At 30.3% G+C, this 18,666-nt stretch overlaps 1 protein-coding gene and 1 non-coding gene across 2 annotated transcripts; one reads left to right on the top strand and one right to left on the bottom strand.

Moving 5' to 3' along the window:
• The first annotated feature begins 2,943 nt into the window (after positions 1-2,943).
• Positions 2,944-3,015, top strand: trnaq-uug. The gene has a single exon. It is a non-coding gene; the product is annotated as a tRNA-Gln (tRNA).
• A 1,683-nt stretch (positions 3,016-4,698) lies between these two features.
• Positions 4,699-18,665, bottom strand: calcrl2 (calcitonin receptor-like 2). The gene is made up of 11 exons (XM_042713732.1): positions 18,587-18,665; positions 15,826-15,933; positions 13,996-14,108; positions 13,828-13,919; positions 13,579-13,699; positions 12,013-12,172; positions 10,427-10,487; positions 10,281-10,344; positions 8,453-8,671; positions 7,284-7,325; positions 4,699-6,068 (listed from the first exon to the last, which is right to left on the bottom strand). Exons 1-11 carry the CDS (start codon positions 18,663-18,665, stop codon positions 5,835-5,837), a joined length of 1,293 nt encoding a protein of 430 aa, XP_042569666.1. The 3' UTR covers positions 4,699-5,834.
• Between the last annotated feature and the right edge of the window lies 1 nt (position 18,666).

Raw genomic sequence — 18,666 nt, 5'->3', positions numbered from 1 at the left:
GTGCCGTGCAGAGACCTTTGGAGGAGCAAGTGCTCAAAGTATCAAAGGGGCACAAGGAACAAGGCTTTAAATAGGACTTGCTGATAGGCGTATCGATATTGATGCTTCTGTCTTGATACAGCAGCAAAAGCTGTGATGCAGTTTTGTAAAAGAAACACTGATGTGCAGTGTATGTTTCATTCATACTCAAAGCTGGAGGATGCTCTCGCGCAGAAAATCCAAAACTCACTCATAGAAGTAACTTATGACGTGCTAGGAAATCCCTAATATGGACAAAAGCATCCGGCTATCGCTGTAGCTGAGCTGAATATAAAGCAGAAATGTTCTGATTGATGAAACGTGGAAATAATAAACACATGATTATCAAAATATATAGTTTGTGTGTTTTTTAAGTCATCTCCATGTAATAAAGTATATGAATAATGCAGTGCTGACATTTCATTTAGTATATAAACTTTAAAATATATTCATACTTCCTTATTCTATTGTAAAAATGCGTAAAAAAAGTGTTCATAATAGCCTTTATAAACCAATGTCATTAATAAAATAAAGGACAAAAATATTATAGAATACAAATTATTGGTTATTGTCCAGCAGTGTATTTGATTTCTTAACCAATTAAAGATAAGATAAAAAATGATAAAAACAGATAAACACAAATAAAACATGTCAATCAGACAAAAATTTAAATAAAAATTAAATAAATAAAATATGAAATGATGGCTTCGCCTCTTGCTGCAGCTAACGTAACTTTCACAGGCTACACACAGCAATATAAACAACAGCTGTACACACTTTCTTCATGTGCTAAATAATAAATAATAAAAAAATAAAAATATAAAAACACAACACACCGCGCCGCTGAGAACTCAAACTAAACGTGTCTGAACGTGAGGGATCGACCTGGATAAGATCATCAGGGGAAAGGTCATCGTGTGGATTATTTTATTTACGGCTAAATTATTGTTCATTAATTTTACTAATAGTTATATTGGGCAGGCCTACACAAAAGTGTGTTTAATCACATTACAATTACAATTTACCAAATAAATTAATTTCCTTGACAAACGGGCACTGTAGTTTGGGCATCAAGGTGAAAAGGGGCAGGTGAGCAAAAATTGTGAGCCGTAATCACGAGAAAACAAGAAAAATAATCATAATCCATGGCCTCTTAGGACTTCAGATTATTCCCAGACTGAGTTGAATGAATCCTGATTTCATCTGCAGTTCCTCCTAAACAAGTGAGCAAGTCCTGAAAGACTGGTGCTGTGTGGATCAGCTGATTCTCTGGTTTATACCTCCATCTAGTGGTGATCACAGATCACACACACCGACCCCGGATGGTCTGGACTCTGGAGAGTCTCCTGCTGCAGGAATGTCTGGATGTCAACTCAGTAATTCATGAACTTCCAGCTCTGCGTCACAGATGTCATGAATAAATCAAGACTGAACTGAGAAAACATCTCGACAGAACTCACAAAGCCTAAAAACACATGAACACAAACAGCAAATGCACTGACGATTCCGCTGCTCTTCCCTACAAGAAGCAAAACTGAGTAAATAAAGCAGCTGAAAACAGTAACATGATTCAACCACGGGAGAAGACTAATCTGCTTCAGTAGCACTTCAACCGCATTCTATTCTATTCTATTCTATTCTATTCTATTCTATGTTCTGTTCTATTCTATTGTATTCTATTCTATTCTATGTTCTGTTCTATTCCAATTCTTTCCTATTCATTTATATTCTTTTATGTTCTGTTCTATTCTATTATGTTCTATTCTATGTTCTATTCTGTGCTATTCTTTTGTATTCTTTTCTGTTCCATTATATTCTATTATGTTTTGGTCTATTCTGTTCTGTTCTATTCTGTTCTATTCTGTGCTATTATGTTCTATTCTATTCTATTCTATTATGTAGTGTTCTATTCTGTTCTGTTCTATTTTATTATGTTCTGTTCTATCAGGTTCTGTTCTATTCTATTCTATTATGTTCTATTCTTTTGTATCCTTTTCTGTTATATTCTATTCTATTATGTTTTGGTCTATTCTGTTCTGTTCTATTGTGGGCTATTCTATGCTATTACGTTCTATTCTATTCTATTATGTAGTGTTCTGTTCTGTTCTATTTTATTATGTTCAATTCTATTCTATTCTGTGCAATTATATTCTATTCTATTCTGTTCTGTTCTATCATGTTGTATTCTATTCTATTCTATTCTATTCTATTCTATTCTATTCTATATAAACCCTAGAAAATGTAGAAATAATTATAAGAGCGTATTTTTGTTAGCTTGCTCCTTTTGTTTAATTAAACATCTCCTCGCAGTCGTTCACACAGTTTAAGCATGTCATCTCACCTCAGATGAAGATGTCTGAGGAGATGAATTATTGAGGCCTCTAGAGGCACAGCTGTTGGGTTCACAGTTTATGAATAAAATAATGAAGAATAAAATAAGCTCAACTGAAGGCGATGAAGCTCTCGGACTTAAAACTTAAATGAGACGAGCCTGGGTTTGACAAAAATTAAGGAAACATTTAACTGTACAGTAGTTTGTTTGAAAACGAAATTATTGCAGTTCTTTTAATGCAGATCTTGTACAGTACCAGGGTATGCTAATATGGTGATCATGTCAAAATGTCGTGATATTCCTATTTTAACCATTACTGTATCATAACCCAAGTAGTTTTAAATTTTAATCATATATATGTATTTATTTGAAGCATTTTATGAAGAGAAAACAACATAACAAAACAAAAGCAAGCTAGACTTTGATGCTAATTCTGAATGATTAATATGTATATGGCGAAACAGCTGCTGTAATGTCTCTTTATGTTCTTTAATAAAGTGCGGACGTGTTTTTAGACGTCTATTCGAATGTAAATGGTCACAGCTCAGTTAATTATGTTTTTTAAAAGCGTTATTTCGGGCTTGTGACGCGCCGGTCCCATGGTGTAATGGTTAGCACTCTGGACTTTGAATCCAGCGATCCGAGTTCAAATCTCGGTGGGACCTCGTCCTTTTCCGATGATCAAGAAAATAAAAGAACTCAATAAAACAGCGTGAATTCTATAGAATAGAGTTCAATATGAGATCATTTAGTGGTTAAAGATAAAATACGACCCAGATAGCACATTATACGTCTGCAGGAGGTCTGTTAAAGATCTGGAAAGCATCTGCTGTGTACAAACATCTGACAGACGTCTTTAAGATGTCAGTTTTACATTCATTATAAATCATAAACATCTTGAAGACATCTCTAAACGTTCATTTGACATCTGATAGGAAACGTCCTATAGATGTAGTGCAGCCAACACTCAATAAACAATAAAATACGTCTTGCAGATGTAATGCAGACGTCAAATATACGTCTCCGTGATGGACGAGTGCTGTCAGGGTATAAAATCCTGAAAAGGTTATGCTGAAACGTCAAATGCGTGGGCGACTCAAAGTGTGTCTGTTGTGCGCTATAATAAAGGCCAAGGTGGATTAGAAATGAGAACATTTCAGCAGAAGCTTGGATGTCCTGTTCAAGAACGCGGTTCGTCTTGTAGTTGAGTCTGAGGATAGCTCATCTAAAGAGTGACTCATTCTGCATTCATGAACAATGCATCTGTACATGACTCAAGTCTCCTCCTTTCAAATAAATAAATGAAAACTTCACAGACTGTTTGTGTTACAAGGATACGTGTAGCTTCCTCTGGAAACCTAGAGAGAATGTGGTGCAGAGGCTGTGGGTAAAAATACAGGGTAAAATAATGTATAATGTAACATAAAAATAAGCTTATATACACACTCTCAGAAAAAAAAAAGGTACAAAAGCTGTCACTGGGGCGGGACCTTTTCAAAAGGCACACCTTTGTACCTAAAAAGTCCATATCGGTACCTTAAAGATACATATTAGTTCCTAAAGTGTACATTTTAGTAGGCTACCTAAAAGGTACAAAAGTGTACCGCCGCAGTGACAGCTTTTGTACCTTTTTTTCTGAGAGTGTAGGTTTTCTTTAGGTTAGAACAAAAACCTCCCTGCAATGTTTCGGAAAGGTTAATTCATGTTTATAAAACCTAAAAATTACCATTAGAAAATGTTTTGTATAAGTTGTCTAGGTTTTCACAACAAACTGTTCCGGAAGGTTAGTTTTTGGTTACAAGAAAACCTAGAGATAACAATTATTTGGTTTCCTCCTCAAACAACCTAATGGGAGTCACATGGGAACGTTACGTAAAAAGTTATATGTTTATTTATAATAAATAGGTGAGGTAACCGGTTTACTGCTAACTAGTGAAACACTCCATTAATGTAACGAGCTGCAGCTCAAAATACGTTAGATGGAAATATTGTGTTTTATGATCGAGTTTGTAGCTTAAAACTTGAAATAGTTTGACTGGTGACAGTTCAAGAGGAAATCCATTCTCTCACACCATTGAAGATAATGTTCTATTTATCAGTACTGTAATAAATATTTGAGAAACTACTGTAACTGATTGTATTAGTGTATATGTAAAAGATGAACACAAATTCCTCCGTATGTACAGTAGTACTGTAACTAACGCCATTTGAGTTTCACTGCATTCATTACACAAATAGTGATTTTCTGATATTAACAAGTCAAAGTGGAATGTTTTGTCTCTTTGTGTTTTCTCATAACCACAAGAAGCAAATGTGACAGGACATCATAAAAACACAGAAACATAAAATCTCCTCTCAAAGGGCTCGTGAAGCAGATACATTCGGTGTAAAACACAAGTGCTTATACAACAGCGTATTTACAACATCAAATCTTCATACATACAAAAAGTCCCGGTATATTCTGCTTTCCGCTCCGTCTCGCGCACAACTGAACGCGCAAACCTCCCCCAGATAGCACACGCATGTCTGCAAGAGGTCAGACTGATGTGTTTAAATGTACAAATAAAACACTAATACATGTATTAATCCATAACAAACATACGCTACATTAAAGAAGTACAACCCAGATAACAGAACGTTCTCAGAACTTTCACCAACATTTTTTAAAAGTTACATAAATATTAGGACACAACGTTTTTCATGTAATGTTTACAGAATGTTCTGTTAACTTTATTAATATGTGATACAAGTTCGCATAATGTTGAGCGACTTTCCCGCGATGTCCTTATGATGATGTTTGTACTTGATGAACATTCTAAGAAACATTTTTGTAACCTTTAAAAAATGTTCTAATCATGACAAGAAAACTGGACATTTTTATGGTCTTAGATTCTATCTAATGTTAATAAATTCAAAAGAAAGTTAGTAGAACATTGTAGGACAAGTTTTTGTAACGTTTAAATAACATTCTAATCACAACAACAAATACGGAACTTTAATGTTCTTAGAATATTAAAAATAAACATTTGTTATATTTTGGGTGAGAATGCTGTAAGTAACGTTTTAGTAACCTTTAAATGACGTTATCAAGTGGACATTTGAACGTTCTTAGAATTTTAAATATAAACATTCGAATATTGTTATATATTGGGTCAAAATAAAGTTAGTAAAATGTTGCAAGAAATGTTTTTGCAACTTTTAAATAATGTTGTAATCACAAATACTGGACATTTAAATGTTTCAGAAACATTTCAAAACAACACTGACACAACGTTTTTATAACCTATACTTCTCACCTGGGTTGTTTCAGAATGTTCAAAAGTAACATTCAAAAGTAACATTCCCGTAACATTTGCGAAACAATAAAATGGAATGTTCCCTTAAAGCTCTCATAACCAGTTTCCAAAACATTTTAAAACAGGACGTTTTGAACATTCAGAGACAGTAGAGTTGGTGGCATTAGTGTGCACGATGAGAGAGACGCTCATATTTCAGTCGACTCGAGGACGTCGCTGGAGCAGCGTTTGCCGTTGCTCTGGCTGTTGAGTGCATGCGCGGTGTCGCTCGTGTTGGCCGGGCCGTGCTCCAGGCTGATGGTGACCCGGCTGGTCTCGGTGAAGGACGAGTTGGTGTGGTAGTTACAGTGAGAGTCAGTGGTCACCAGACGCTTCCGCTGACCGCGATACTGCGCAAACTTACGCCTCAGTGCCGACTGCACCTGCGGGAACAGAACATTATAGCGCACTATATAAAACATTGTAATAGGGTCAAAGACAAAAAGGGTTTAAGCATAAAAACAATAAGTGTAATATCGCTTAAAATTGTTGTCCACCCCCCAATTTTTTTAAAAAAAACGTTTTCTGTTTAATTACATTGCAATTTTGTTTTTGTTTTTCTGAGCAAAAAATAAATATCATATATTTTCTCCCTGATTTACAGAAGACACCCAATAATATATAAATATATATAACAACAAATACAAACAAAATTTTATTTTAAGTTTTTTAAATTTGCCACTATCCCAAGTTTTTCCCAACCCCAAATACTAATTAGTTGTTATTTTAAGTTTTTTAAATTTGCCACTATCCTAGGTTTTGCCTATTTGTCAGTAAGTTTTTTTACTCATTTAAAACACAATAAAATTTAATACGCTCCATTATTATATATCATATATATTTGTTGTTTGAATTTTTACATAAACATTGTGTTACACTGAATGACCATGTAACATTATTTCAACTAAATTTTGACATTTTATTCTCCAAAAACTTATTTAAAACCTTAAAAGTAGACACTTTGCTACATTTAATGTGCCTACTATGCACTTTTGTAAATTTCTTTTTATGCTGACATCTTAACATCTTTGACCCAATAATATTTATATACAAATAACATTTATTATATACATAATAGATATATTATAATAAATAACATATATGTATAATAATAATAAAATAATAATATAATGAAAATAATATATAAATAGCATATATGATGTATAGAATGTATATGATATGTATAGGATATTATATTAAATATAAGTTCAGTGTGTCTTTTTCCCGAAGGCAATTTGGTTGTAGCATTTATACTCATAAACAATACATCAAAAAGGTAAAAAGAAATAAATAAAAATACTGAAACACTATGCAACAATTGCAAACAATAATACACTGAAAAAAAAGCAGTAAAGAAACTATTTTTACTCTGAAATTGCTAGGGATAGGCATTTAAAAAAATATTGTTTAAATTTGGGGTTCAAAGTCACCGTTTATTTATTAAGTGAAAAACATACTGCATGCTAGTTTCTTTTATAGTAAATAGCGGGCCACTACAATCCTCAAGAGTTTATGCTCCTCTAAAGTGCTTTAATAAAGATTAATGAGGTTAATTACTGAAGTATTAATTATTAATTAATGAAATAATTAAGTCATACCTCTCCATTACAGAAGCAGAAGATAACGGCCACCAGGAGACCCTGCAGAAACACAACACAAACGCTCAAAAACACACTGTTAGACCAGCTTACTATTCTTACTGAAATCAAAACCATTAGAAAGATTTTTGTAATTTGAAATAAAATAAACTTTAACTGAATATGAAAGTCGATTGAATTGAAAAGTGTCATGGGATAAAAAAAAAGGTTCTTTAAAATTTTCATCTCACAATTCTGACTTATGAGTTTAAATACAAATTAACATCTGAATTGCGAGGAAAAAAAGTTAGAATTGTGAGAAAAGCTATTTTCTTTTTTAAATTATTATTTTTTTTATTCAGTGGTGGAAACATATGGAGTCAATTCAATACCACATATATTCATAAAAATAATTGAAGTATTGCAAAAGAAAATAAAGTTTTGTAAATGTAAATGTGAGCAAAAAATAAATGTGCTTTTTGCAAACAAAAATAAAGAACTGCAAAATATAAATTAAACAGAGCAAAAGCAATGATTTTGCAATACATATTTTGCATGGCTATAGTTATTTATTTGCAACGCTGCTTTTATTTTGTGTTTCAGTCGTGTGTTTGCGATACCGTCTTTTTTTTAAAAAGTGTTTTTTCCCATTTCGGAACTGTCACCACTGATGTATTATGCAACACAGATCGCTAAAGTCAACAGAAGTTACTAATAAAGCGACCAATCTCTGTGTAAAAATACTATATTGATGCTGCCAGCTTTCTGAAGTCATTTTACCCCTGTTTTAATAAAACTGTCATTTTGACCCCGACCATAAAAACAGTGGATTACTCCATAAATATTAATCTGTGACATTTAATATTTTGGCTTCCATTATTATACACGTTCATCGTTCTTCAGAAAAAAATATTGACAAAAGTTTCTGAAGTTTGGTTGATTTGACACGGAATGACCATATAATATTTTATTGATAACACTAAAATAACACTGCTGTACAGTCATACAGGTCTGAAAGAAATGCATCTGTTTAATAAAACACTTAAAATGCAATACCAGCACTTCTTATGCTAGTGATATTAAACATGCTGTGGAAAGCGCTTAAGCAGGCATTTATTTAATTAGTTACAGAAACACAACACTGATGATGCTAATGTCTGTAATGAATTTTTGACCGATTGTTTCATTACCTGGTAATGCACAAAGATGTTCATGAAGAGCTCGTAGACGGCCAGCGAGACGCGTCCGCTGGGCTCCAGCGGCACCAGGATGAACTGAGCGCCCAGCAGAGGAACCAGGATGATGGTGGCACGAACCACCTTCATGTAGACATTGGTCTCGGTGCGGTGAGTGACCCGCAGTTTGGTGATCAACACCCGCACGATGTTCAGCAGGAAGAACAGGTTCACCTGTCGGGTGGAGAGAGACATCGGGTCAGATTACACACAGAGGGACTGAAGATCGGTGTTGGTGGTGCTGATCACGCTGTACCTAGTATGAGAAGCCCAACAAAATGCTTTCTCTATGTCCAGATTTGACTACAATAATAATTACTGACACTTCAAATCAACATTTAAATTTTAACTTTTACTAAATGTGGTCTTTAATAACCAATTAAAATTAAACGTGCCTTAAGTCCTAACTCCTCACCAAACAGCAAAATATTTACATTAACAGTATTAAAAAAAAGGCCAAAAAACCAACCAAAAGTTAACACCCTGATATTGCAGATGATAAATGGTAATTAAAATAATAAAATAAAATCCCCTTAAAATAAAAAAAAATAAAATTAAAGAAAAAAATATTATTGAGCTGAAATTACAAAAGCACAAATATATATATTCGTTCTCATATAACTCTGTCTTTATTAATTTGTATGTTCTAGTGTTCCTGTGGCTCAGTGGTAGAGCATTGTGTCAGCAATACAAAAGGTTGTGGGTTCGATTTCCAGGGAACACATGTTAGGTAAAATATGTTACCCTGAATGCACTGTAAATCACTTTGGATAAAAGTGTCCTGATAAATGTAAATGTATGTTCATCTATAAGTGTTTGGGCTGTTTAATATTAGGATTTTGTTTAAAATCGCCCATCGTTACCCACCCCTACGGGTAGGTCTCTCACTACATTACCACTAATGCGAAAAATAACCCATTACTTTTGAATTTGCAGTAAAATTTCTGAGTTACAAATTACCACTAATGCGAGTTATGTAATCAGATTACTTTTTCAAGTAACTTGTAAAGTAACCCATTACTTTTGAATTTGCAGTAAAATTTCTGAGTTACAAAAATCAGGCAAAAAATCAGAATCATGATTATTTTAGTCAGTATTTTGTAATCACGATTATTTAACACAATTATGAGTGGGCCACATGACCAAAACTATATACGAGTGATTTATTTAAAGAATTTCAGAAAAAAAGAATCATCACAATTCACAATAACACAATCATAAACGATTCTCAATAAAACATAATAATACCAAAACAAAAAAAGCCATAAATGTTAAAAAAAAAAAAAAAAAAACTACAAAATAAAACGTCAGCAATAAAAAAAACAAGGACAAATACGAAAAAAAGAGATACAAATGAAACAAACAGTGCAAGTCTAAAGTATTCAGCTAACAGCCTACTACAAAAATTTAACAATTGAATTAAAAATAATTAAACTTTCTTTTTTCTTTTCTTATTAAAGCTACTAAAGTCCTTCAGTGAAGAGCAGTGAGTGATTTTCTCTCTGTCTTTTGTTGTTTGATTAATATGAAGCAGCAGGAACATTAGGCTGCTGTCACTTTAAGAGCTACACGGATCCAATTTAACTACTTATTCATGTATTTTCATTCTCAACTGTTTACGTTCACTTAAGACAAAACCGACAAGGGTTTATGTGAATAATCACCAAGCATTTTTGTATCTATTTGACCGTTTAGGCGCACCTTAAGCTAAACGCAATACTATAATGTTTTACATTTAAAAGCAACTTTCCCCAACACTGATGATGATGATGATGAAGCTCACCAGCAGAGCGACGTGTATCGGGCCGTGTGTGATGTACAGCAGCTTTATGTTCATGATCCAACACCTGGAGTAAATATCACATATTTAGGCATTTCAGGTTTGAAAAGTGAACGTTTGAATGTGAAATCCAGAAATGTGCTGTTAACCTGTCGTCGTGGAAGAGCAGACGGGCCACAGCGTGCAGCACAGCAGGGATCACTGGGAAACCTGCAGAAAACACTCTTAGATGAGCTCAAACTAATATAGCTGCAATGAAAAAATAACAATTGTTTAATGTGTTTAAAGAGCTCAATCGTTAGATTATGAAGTCAACAGAAGATTGAAAATTTACATTTAGTTATGTGTGTGTGTAAAATTAATTTAAAATATATGATAAAGTTTTAAAAATATAAAAAATATATGAAAAATAAATAAACAAACAAAATATCAATTCATTTAATAAAATATACAAACAATGCACTTTATTTAATAAGTTTTACACTTATTTTAGTTAAAGTTTTAGTAATTTTGTAGTGTTTTTGTATATATGACTACATTTTCTTTATTAATATTTATTCATAAGTTTTAGTTTATATAGTTTTAGTTATTTTAGTACTTCAAGTTAAACTAAACACAAATAAGAAATGATGTATGTGATGTATGTAAATGATGAATATATTCTATTTTATTTCAGTTAACATTTATCTTATTTCAAGTCATAATTTTTTTGATGGTTGTAGTTTTCTTTAACTATAATAAACTATAAAAATTGATAAATATCAATATAAATAACATGAATTAAAATTATATATATATATATATATATATGCACTGCCATTCAAAAATTTGTGATCATTAAGATTTTTAATGTTTTTTTTTTTAAAGAAGCCTTTTCTGTTTATCAAGCATTGTCTGTTTGATCAAAAATACAGTAAAAATTCAGTAATATTCTGAAATATTATTACAATTTAAAACAGCTGTTTTCTGTGTGAATCTCTGTTAAAGTGTAATTTATTTCTGTGATGCGCAGCTGTATTTTCAGCATCATTACTCCAGTCTTCAGTGTCACATGATCTTCAGAAATCATTCTAATATGATGATTTGCTGCTCAAGAACCATTTCTGATTATTATCAATGTTGAACACAGTTGTGCTGCACAACATTTTTGTGGAAACTGTGATGCATTTTATTTTTCAGGATTCACAGATGAATAGAAAGTTCAAAAGAACAGCATTTATTTGAAATAGAAATCTTTTCTAACAATAATACATCTTTAATATTACTTTTTATCAATTTAATGCGTCCTTGCTGAATAAAAGTAATAATTTCTTTAAAAAAAAAAAGAAAGAAAGTTTTTTTTTTTTTAACGGCTGTGAACAAACACACAAATTTTATTTAATTAGTTACAGTTAATAGCTGAAATAAAATATATATATGCATATGTGTGTCAGCCTGGCCAGAGAAAACTCAACCTGTTAAAGCCCAGATATACATACAGTACATGTGATACACAAAACACAGCACAACATGAAACATAAGTTAATAAAAAAAAGTTTTACTAACATAAATAACTATCTAAAACATCTGCAGTAGTTTTTAAAAGCTAAAAGCTGAGTGAACATAAAAAAACATAGAAACGACTCATTTCTGAGAGTGAGGTCATGAAAGGGTCAGAGATGAACTCATTCGTAAAGAGAGGAATGCAGCGTCAGATTAAAGTCTGAAGGGAACGGAGGTGAACGTGAGAGCGTACCCCAGCCGAGGACGTAATACCAGCCCAGCTGCTGCTCGCCCACGAACACGGCCACGATGATGAGCGTGTGCAGATAGATCCCCTCACACAGCATCCAGAAATAATTAGAGCAGGACGTGTAGTGCATGATACTAGCCAGCAGCTTACAGCCGATCTGAGACTGAACACCAACAACAACATCAGCCCAAGCCCGCTTCCTTAAATATATAGTCATAACACTGTTTAATCAAAGAACTCAGAAGAAATCAGAATGAGATTTATTGCCGAGCATTTTTACACACATACACGAGGAGTTATGGTGATTATTAAATCAGATAATGTATATTATTATATATATATTTATTTTGTAATGATACAAAGCAAATGGCTGAAATATGACATTATTATTATTATTTAAAACATTACAATTATGATAAAATATTATGTTATGTAGGAAATATTTACTGTTTTGTTTTTTACTATTTTACTATATTTATTATTAACACATAGGAACATACTGTGTATATATATGCACTGTATACATTAGTGTTATTTAAGTAGTATTGAGAAACTATTATAGTTTGTTAATATTTTGAATTATATTTTATCTTTGTTTTCTGTTTTTAGTTTAATTTTAGTAAACGTTTTAGTATATTTTAATACATGTTTTGTAAATATATTACTATTTAATTATTAGTTTTAGTTTACTTTGTTTTAGTTATTTTAGTTTTAGTTTTTTAGTTCTTTGTTTAACTAAACAAAAATGAGAATTGCTGAAATAAAACTGAAGTAAAAGTTTTTTTTTAATTTAATTTAAAATAACTAATTTTTTATGGTTTTAGTTTTAGTTAAAATTTTAACATATATATGATTTTTAAACTTTTTTTTGTCAATTATTCTATATAGTTTTTGTTAATTTCTGTTTATTAGTTTTAGTTTACTTAGTTTTAGTTATTTCAGTTGTAGTTTTTTAGTACTTTGCTAAACTAAACAAAAATGAGAATTGCTGAAATAAAACTGAAATAAAAAAGTTTTTTTTGCATTTTATTTTAAGTAACAAAAATATTTTTTATAGTTTTAGTTTCAGTTAAAATACATAAAAATACATATGATTCTTTTTTAACAATGAAGTTTTTTTTCAATATGTCTATATAGTTTTTATTAATTTCTGTTTATTATTTTTAATTTAATTAGATTAAATTAATTCAGTTTTAGTTATTTTAGTACTTCAAGTTAAACTAAACAAAAATAAGAATGGCTGAAATAAAACTGAAAATAAAAATAATTTAGAATTTTTTATATTTTATGTCAGTTAACATTTATTTTATTTCAAATAACGTAAATGATATTTTAAAATTAGTTTTAGTTAATATATAAAAATATTTTTTTTAACAAAACATATTTTATTTAAATAACATACAAAACAGATATTATCAGCTTTTTTTATTATTACAAATTGCATTAATATTTCAAGTGCACACATTCATTTTGACATATTTGTAATGCATATTTATTTGCAACCCAGTTTGAAAACCTCTGTACAGTAAGTTACAGTAAGTGTTAATTAGAGTGTATATATGCACTTACTGAGTCTGTTCTGGTCTGATCTCCGATGACGAAGTAGAACCAGCCGATGGTGGCGAACGAGTTCAGGATGAAGGAGGTGAACATGTTTTTATGAAGCGTGATTCGCTGGCAGCTCAAACACCTGCGCAGACATCATTTAAAGCTTTCACAAATACAGAAACGATCTGCGTCTGTCTCCTCAGAGACACTGATTCTGCTTTTATGATCACAGACTGACAGAGACATCATGTGAGTCTTTATGTGACGTACTTGAAGTATGAGAAGATGCAGATGGAGATGAGCAGCGAGATGATGGACAGGACGTGCCCCACCATCGCCAGATAATAATTCACTAACGTGAGCTGCGGGAGACACACAGAGGTTAAGACAGGCAGGATTCTGAAGGATTGGTCTGACGTGTAAAAGTGAAGCTCTGACCTTGAGTTTCTGCTTAGTGTACGCGGAGCACTGCGTGTAATTGGACCACAGACGGTTGCTCTCCGGGTGACGAAACCACTGACCGTCTGAGTCACACACTTTGGTCACTTTCTCTGATCGAAGATAATGTGAGGAGAGTTTGTGTGCATCACACATTTAATTTGGAAAAAAATAAAAATAAATCACCTTTTTTCAAGTGAAACTTTTTTTTAAAATTCCATTTTAATGGTTAAATTAAAAATAAAAAACAGTAAAAAAAAATAAAAAAAAAATAAATAAAAGTTTAATTTAAGTAAATCAGTAAAAAAAAAAAAATCCATTTTATTATTTCCCTAATTCGTTTTTATTTTTTCACTTTAATTTTTATATTTAAAAAAGCATGGCTAATTCAATTCATTCATTTTCACAACAGTTTATTGAAAAGTTAACCAAAATTACATTTTTAGGGCTTTAGAAATCTGTTTTATTCTATGTTTTATTTTTTATTATGCTTTAATTAAATTTTAACAATCAAAAAGCATGTCTATTCAATTTAATTCATGAACAAATGTAACAATTTAATCATTTTTATTGACTGAATTTAATTTATTAAAACACTTTTATAATAGGGATTATAATTATATATTATAATTATTATATTGTATTATGATCGGGAACTATGAAATCAATTTTCAAACTTGAATTCAACCATAAAACTTATGCAATTTAACAACAATTTATTAAAAGCTTAGCAAAAAATATTTTTATGTGCCTAGTAATCTGTTATTTTTATGTCAGTTAACATTTATTTTATTTCAAATAACGTAAATGATTTTTTTTAAAATTCGTTTTAGTTCATATATAATTTTTTTTAACAAAGCAGATTTTATTTAAATAACATATATATACATATATATATATATATATGATTTTTAACAAAACAGATGTTATTTGATTTTTTTTATCATTTTTATTTATTAAATTTAATTTATTAAAATTCTTGTATTATAATAGGGAATTATGAAATCAATTTTCAAACTTGAATTCAATCATAAAACTTATGCAATTTAACAACAATTTATTAAAAGTTTAACACTATATATATATATATATATATATTTTTTTTTAGCAATTTTCATAAAATCAGGTGTCATAAAACTATGTTATTTTTTATTATCAGCTGAATTCATAAGTTTAATGGTTTATAGTTAGTAATGGTTTTATTGATAATGATAAAGAAAAATTGTTCTGGGAAAAAAAAAGGTTTTTTTTTTTTCAAAATCTATCATCAAATGACGCTGATAATTTGTCAAATTTTGCAAAAAGTGTAAATATATTGATATAATATATATATATATATATATATATATATATATATATTAAAATATATTATATATATATATATATAAAATGTGTTAAAATTCAGAATACTTAAATTAATAATTATATATACTGTATAACTATATAATATATAACTAATATTTTCTTCTAAGAATTAAAGATTATTGAATGTATGTTGAATCAAATATAATATTTGATGTGTGATTATTTTTTGCAATGTAATTAATTAGATTAAAAATTTGAATCGCTTTACAGCCCTAATATATATATATATATACAAACACATACATAAATATATATATATATATATATATATATATATATATATATCTATTATATATATATATATATATATATATATCCCAGATTTCAACATGGTCACAGACTTTTGGACCACACTGCATGTATTGTTGGTGGTATATATAAATTATGGGATAACATTTCTATGATCTGCTATTAGTTATGTCATGCAGAGGCTGTGTTACTGTGATTATGACATCATCAGCTCACCGGTTGGATCAAAGTCCTGGAAGTAGGCGGGGCAGAGCTGGACAGCGGTGCCGGGGGCGGAGTCTCCCCAACAGAGCCATCCATCCCACGTGCGGTTACAGTACGGGCCTGCAGGGGGCGACACACACACACACACACACACACACACACACACACACACACACACACACACACACACACACACACAATCTCCACTGAACTGAATTGATCTGAATAATGAAGCTGCTGTGAATGAGTCATCTGTATTGTATGAAACAATATATTGAATTCCATTTTGAATTATTTTCGCAAAGTAAAGTTATTTTATCAGTGAAAAGTAATATTTACCAGGAAAGTTATTTTACTAAACATCATTAAAAGCAAAATAAATTTAAATAAATTTCAAGAGAACAGATTTTGATTTTAAGTTTATGGCCAAATATGGACAGTGTTATTTATATTTATTATAAATTATTATATATCATATTATTATTATTTTATATTTTAATTTTATATTATACACTAATATTGCATATATTAATATTATTACTAATATTTATTAAATTAGCTTTCATTTTTATCTTTTCAGTTTTAATTTTAGTATTTGCTTTTGACATTTGTATTATTTCCTAAAATATTTTTTACTCAGTTTTAGTAATTTTAGTATTTAAACTTAAGATTATTTTATTTATATTATTTAAGGCAACATTTCTAACCTTTATATTTTACTCTTTTTTTAAGTTTAAGAAGTTCAAGCATTTTGTCTAATATTTATTTTTCATTTTATTTTAGCATGATTTCATTTAAAGAAAATTATTTTAAATATTTTAATAGAACAGTAACAGGCAGATATGTCTGTTCTTGTTGTAAACATATATTTGACAAAGTTGCCAAAGGAGTAAGAAAAATAAATAATATATAACAATATAAAATATATAATAATAATAATTATTATTATTGTTATTAATTTGAAACATCTTAAAGTTGCCAATGGGGTAAGAAAAATACTACTACTACTAATAAATGTTATTAATAATGTATTGTAATCATTAATAATGTAAAAACGAGTGATGTCATGCATTATTTGCTTCTTCAGAAACGTATCTTGTTTCAAAGATTTCTAGATGTTTTACTGTAACTACATTAACACAATAAAACAACAAAAAACCAGAAACTAAAGAGACTAAACCTTATAACCCTCATAAATCACAATCAATACAATCAGAGAAAACTAACTCATGATGCTACAAATCACTTCCTGTCTTTCAGAAGTGCTGCAGTGGATTCTGGGAGTTTTATCTCCACACCAGCAGCAGCCTTACAGAGTCTCATAATTACACACTAATTATTACTGTACGATCAATAAGCCTTTATCAGCTTCCTCAAAGACCGAGAGATAACAATATGAAAACACATAACAATCCCAATTCAACCCAAACAAAAAAACACACAAAAAAAAAAAAACAAACAAAAATAAAAACAAACAAAAAAAAATAATTAAATGAAGATGCCACCAGTGCTTTGCTACGCAGTCCATGGTTTTTAGAATTAAACAAAAACTAAAACTAAAACCTTTAAAAATATATATTTTCAACAATTAAAATAAAATAAAATAAACATTAACTGAAAAAAAAATTATATATATATATATATATGTACGTATATATATCACAATAAAAATAATAAAACTATTCAGACATTTAAAATAATAAAAATAATGAAAATGATTAAAAACATGCACAAAACACAAAAAACTTTCACTAAAATTAAAACAAAAACAGAAAATATAAAAATGAAAACAAACTCATTATATCAATACAAACTATAACAGTACATTACACCATTAAAACAAAATAATCAGAATTGATTTTAATGACAAATATTGCCATTTGTTATTATAGTATTTATTAATATTTTTAATTCGTTTTAATTTGTAATTTTTTTTATTTCTATTTAGCCTAAATTTTGTTTTTCAGTTTTAGTAAATAAATTACATAATAATGATAATAACAATAACAATAATAATAATAATAATAATAATAAAATCAGCTTATTTTATTTCAGTTATTTGCCAAGGCAACGTTTCTAATGTTCATATTTTTCCCCCCTAATATTTATATTGTTTTTTTTAAATTGTATTTTACTTCAGATTTATTTAAATGAATGAAGACTATTAATATTAATTAATTAATAGTTTTTGTTAACAATAATGCCACAGATCTTGTTTTAAACATATATTTTTCAAAGATGCCAATGGGCTAAAAATTATATATTATTGTAATAAATATATTCACTGAAAACGAGTCTTAATATGTTATGCAATTTTGCTTAAGAAAGCTTACAAAAATGTTTTTATAATGTATTCAGACAGCTTCATCATTATGTGTTCATTTATTTTTCAGTGATGTCCTATTATTCTAACCTTTGATTTCCTGACTCTGTGTGTGTGTGTGTGTGTGTGTGTGTGTGTGTGTGTGTGTGTGTGTGTGTGTGTGTGTGTGAGGTGAGCGTGTGTGTGTGTGTGCGTGTGTGTGGTGTGAGTGAGAGAGAGGAGAGAGAGAGAGAGAGTGTGTGTGTGTGTGTCTGTGTGTGTGTGTCTTTGTGTGTGTGTGTGAGAGAGAGAGAGTGTGTGTGGTGTGTGTGTGTGTGTGTGTGTGTGTGCGAGTTTGTGTATGTGTGGTGTGTGTGTGTGTATATGTGTGGTGTGTGTGTGTGTGTGTGTGTGTGGTGTGTGTGGTGTGTGGTGTGTGTGTGTGTGTGTGTGTGTGTGTTGTTCTCTCACCCGGGTCGCTGCGTGGCTTGCACGTAAAACACAAACAGGTAACACACAATACTGCTCCCACATCACCTTCACACCACATA

Source organism: Cyprinus carpio, chromosome A23 (genome assembly GCF_018340385.1).
Source record: "Cyprinus carpio isolate SPL01 chromosome A23, ASM1834038v1, whole genome shotgun sequence".
In the NCBI taxonomy this organism is placed as follows: domain Eukaryota; kingdom Metazoa; phylum Chordata; class Actinopteri; order Cypriniformes; family Cyprinidae; genus Cyprinus; species Cyprinus carpio.
This window is presented reverse-complemented; position numbering and strand designations above follow the sequence as displayed.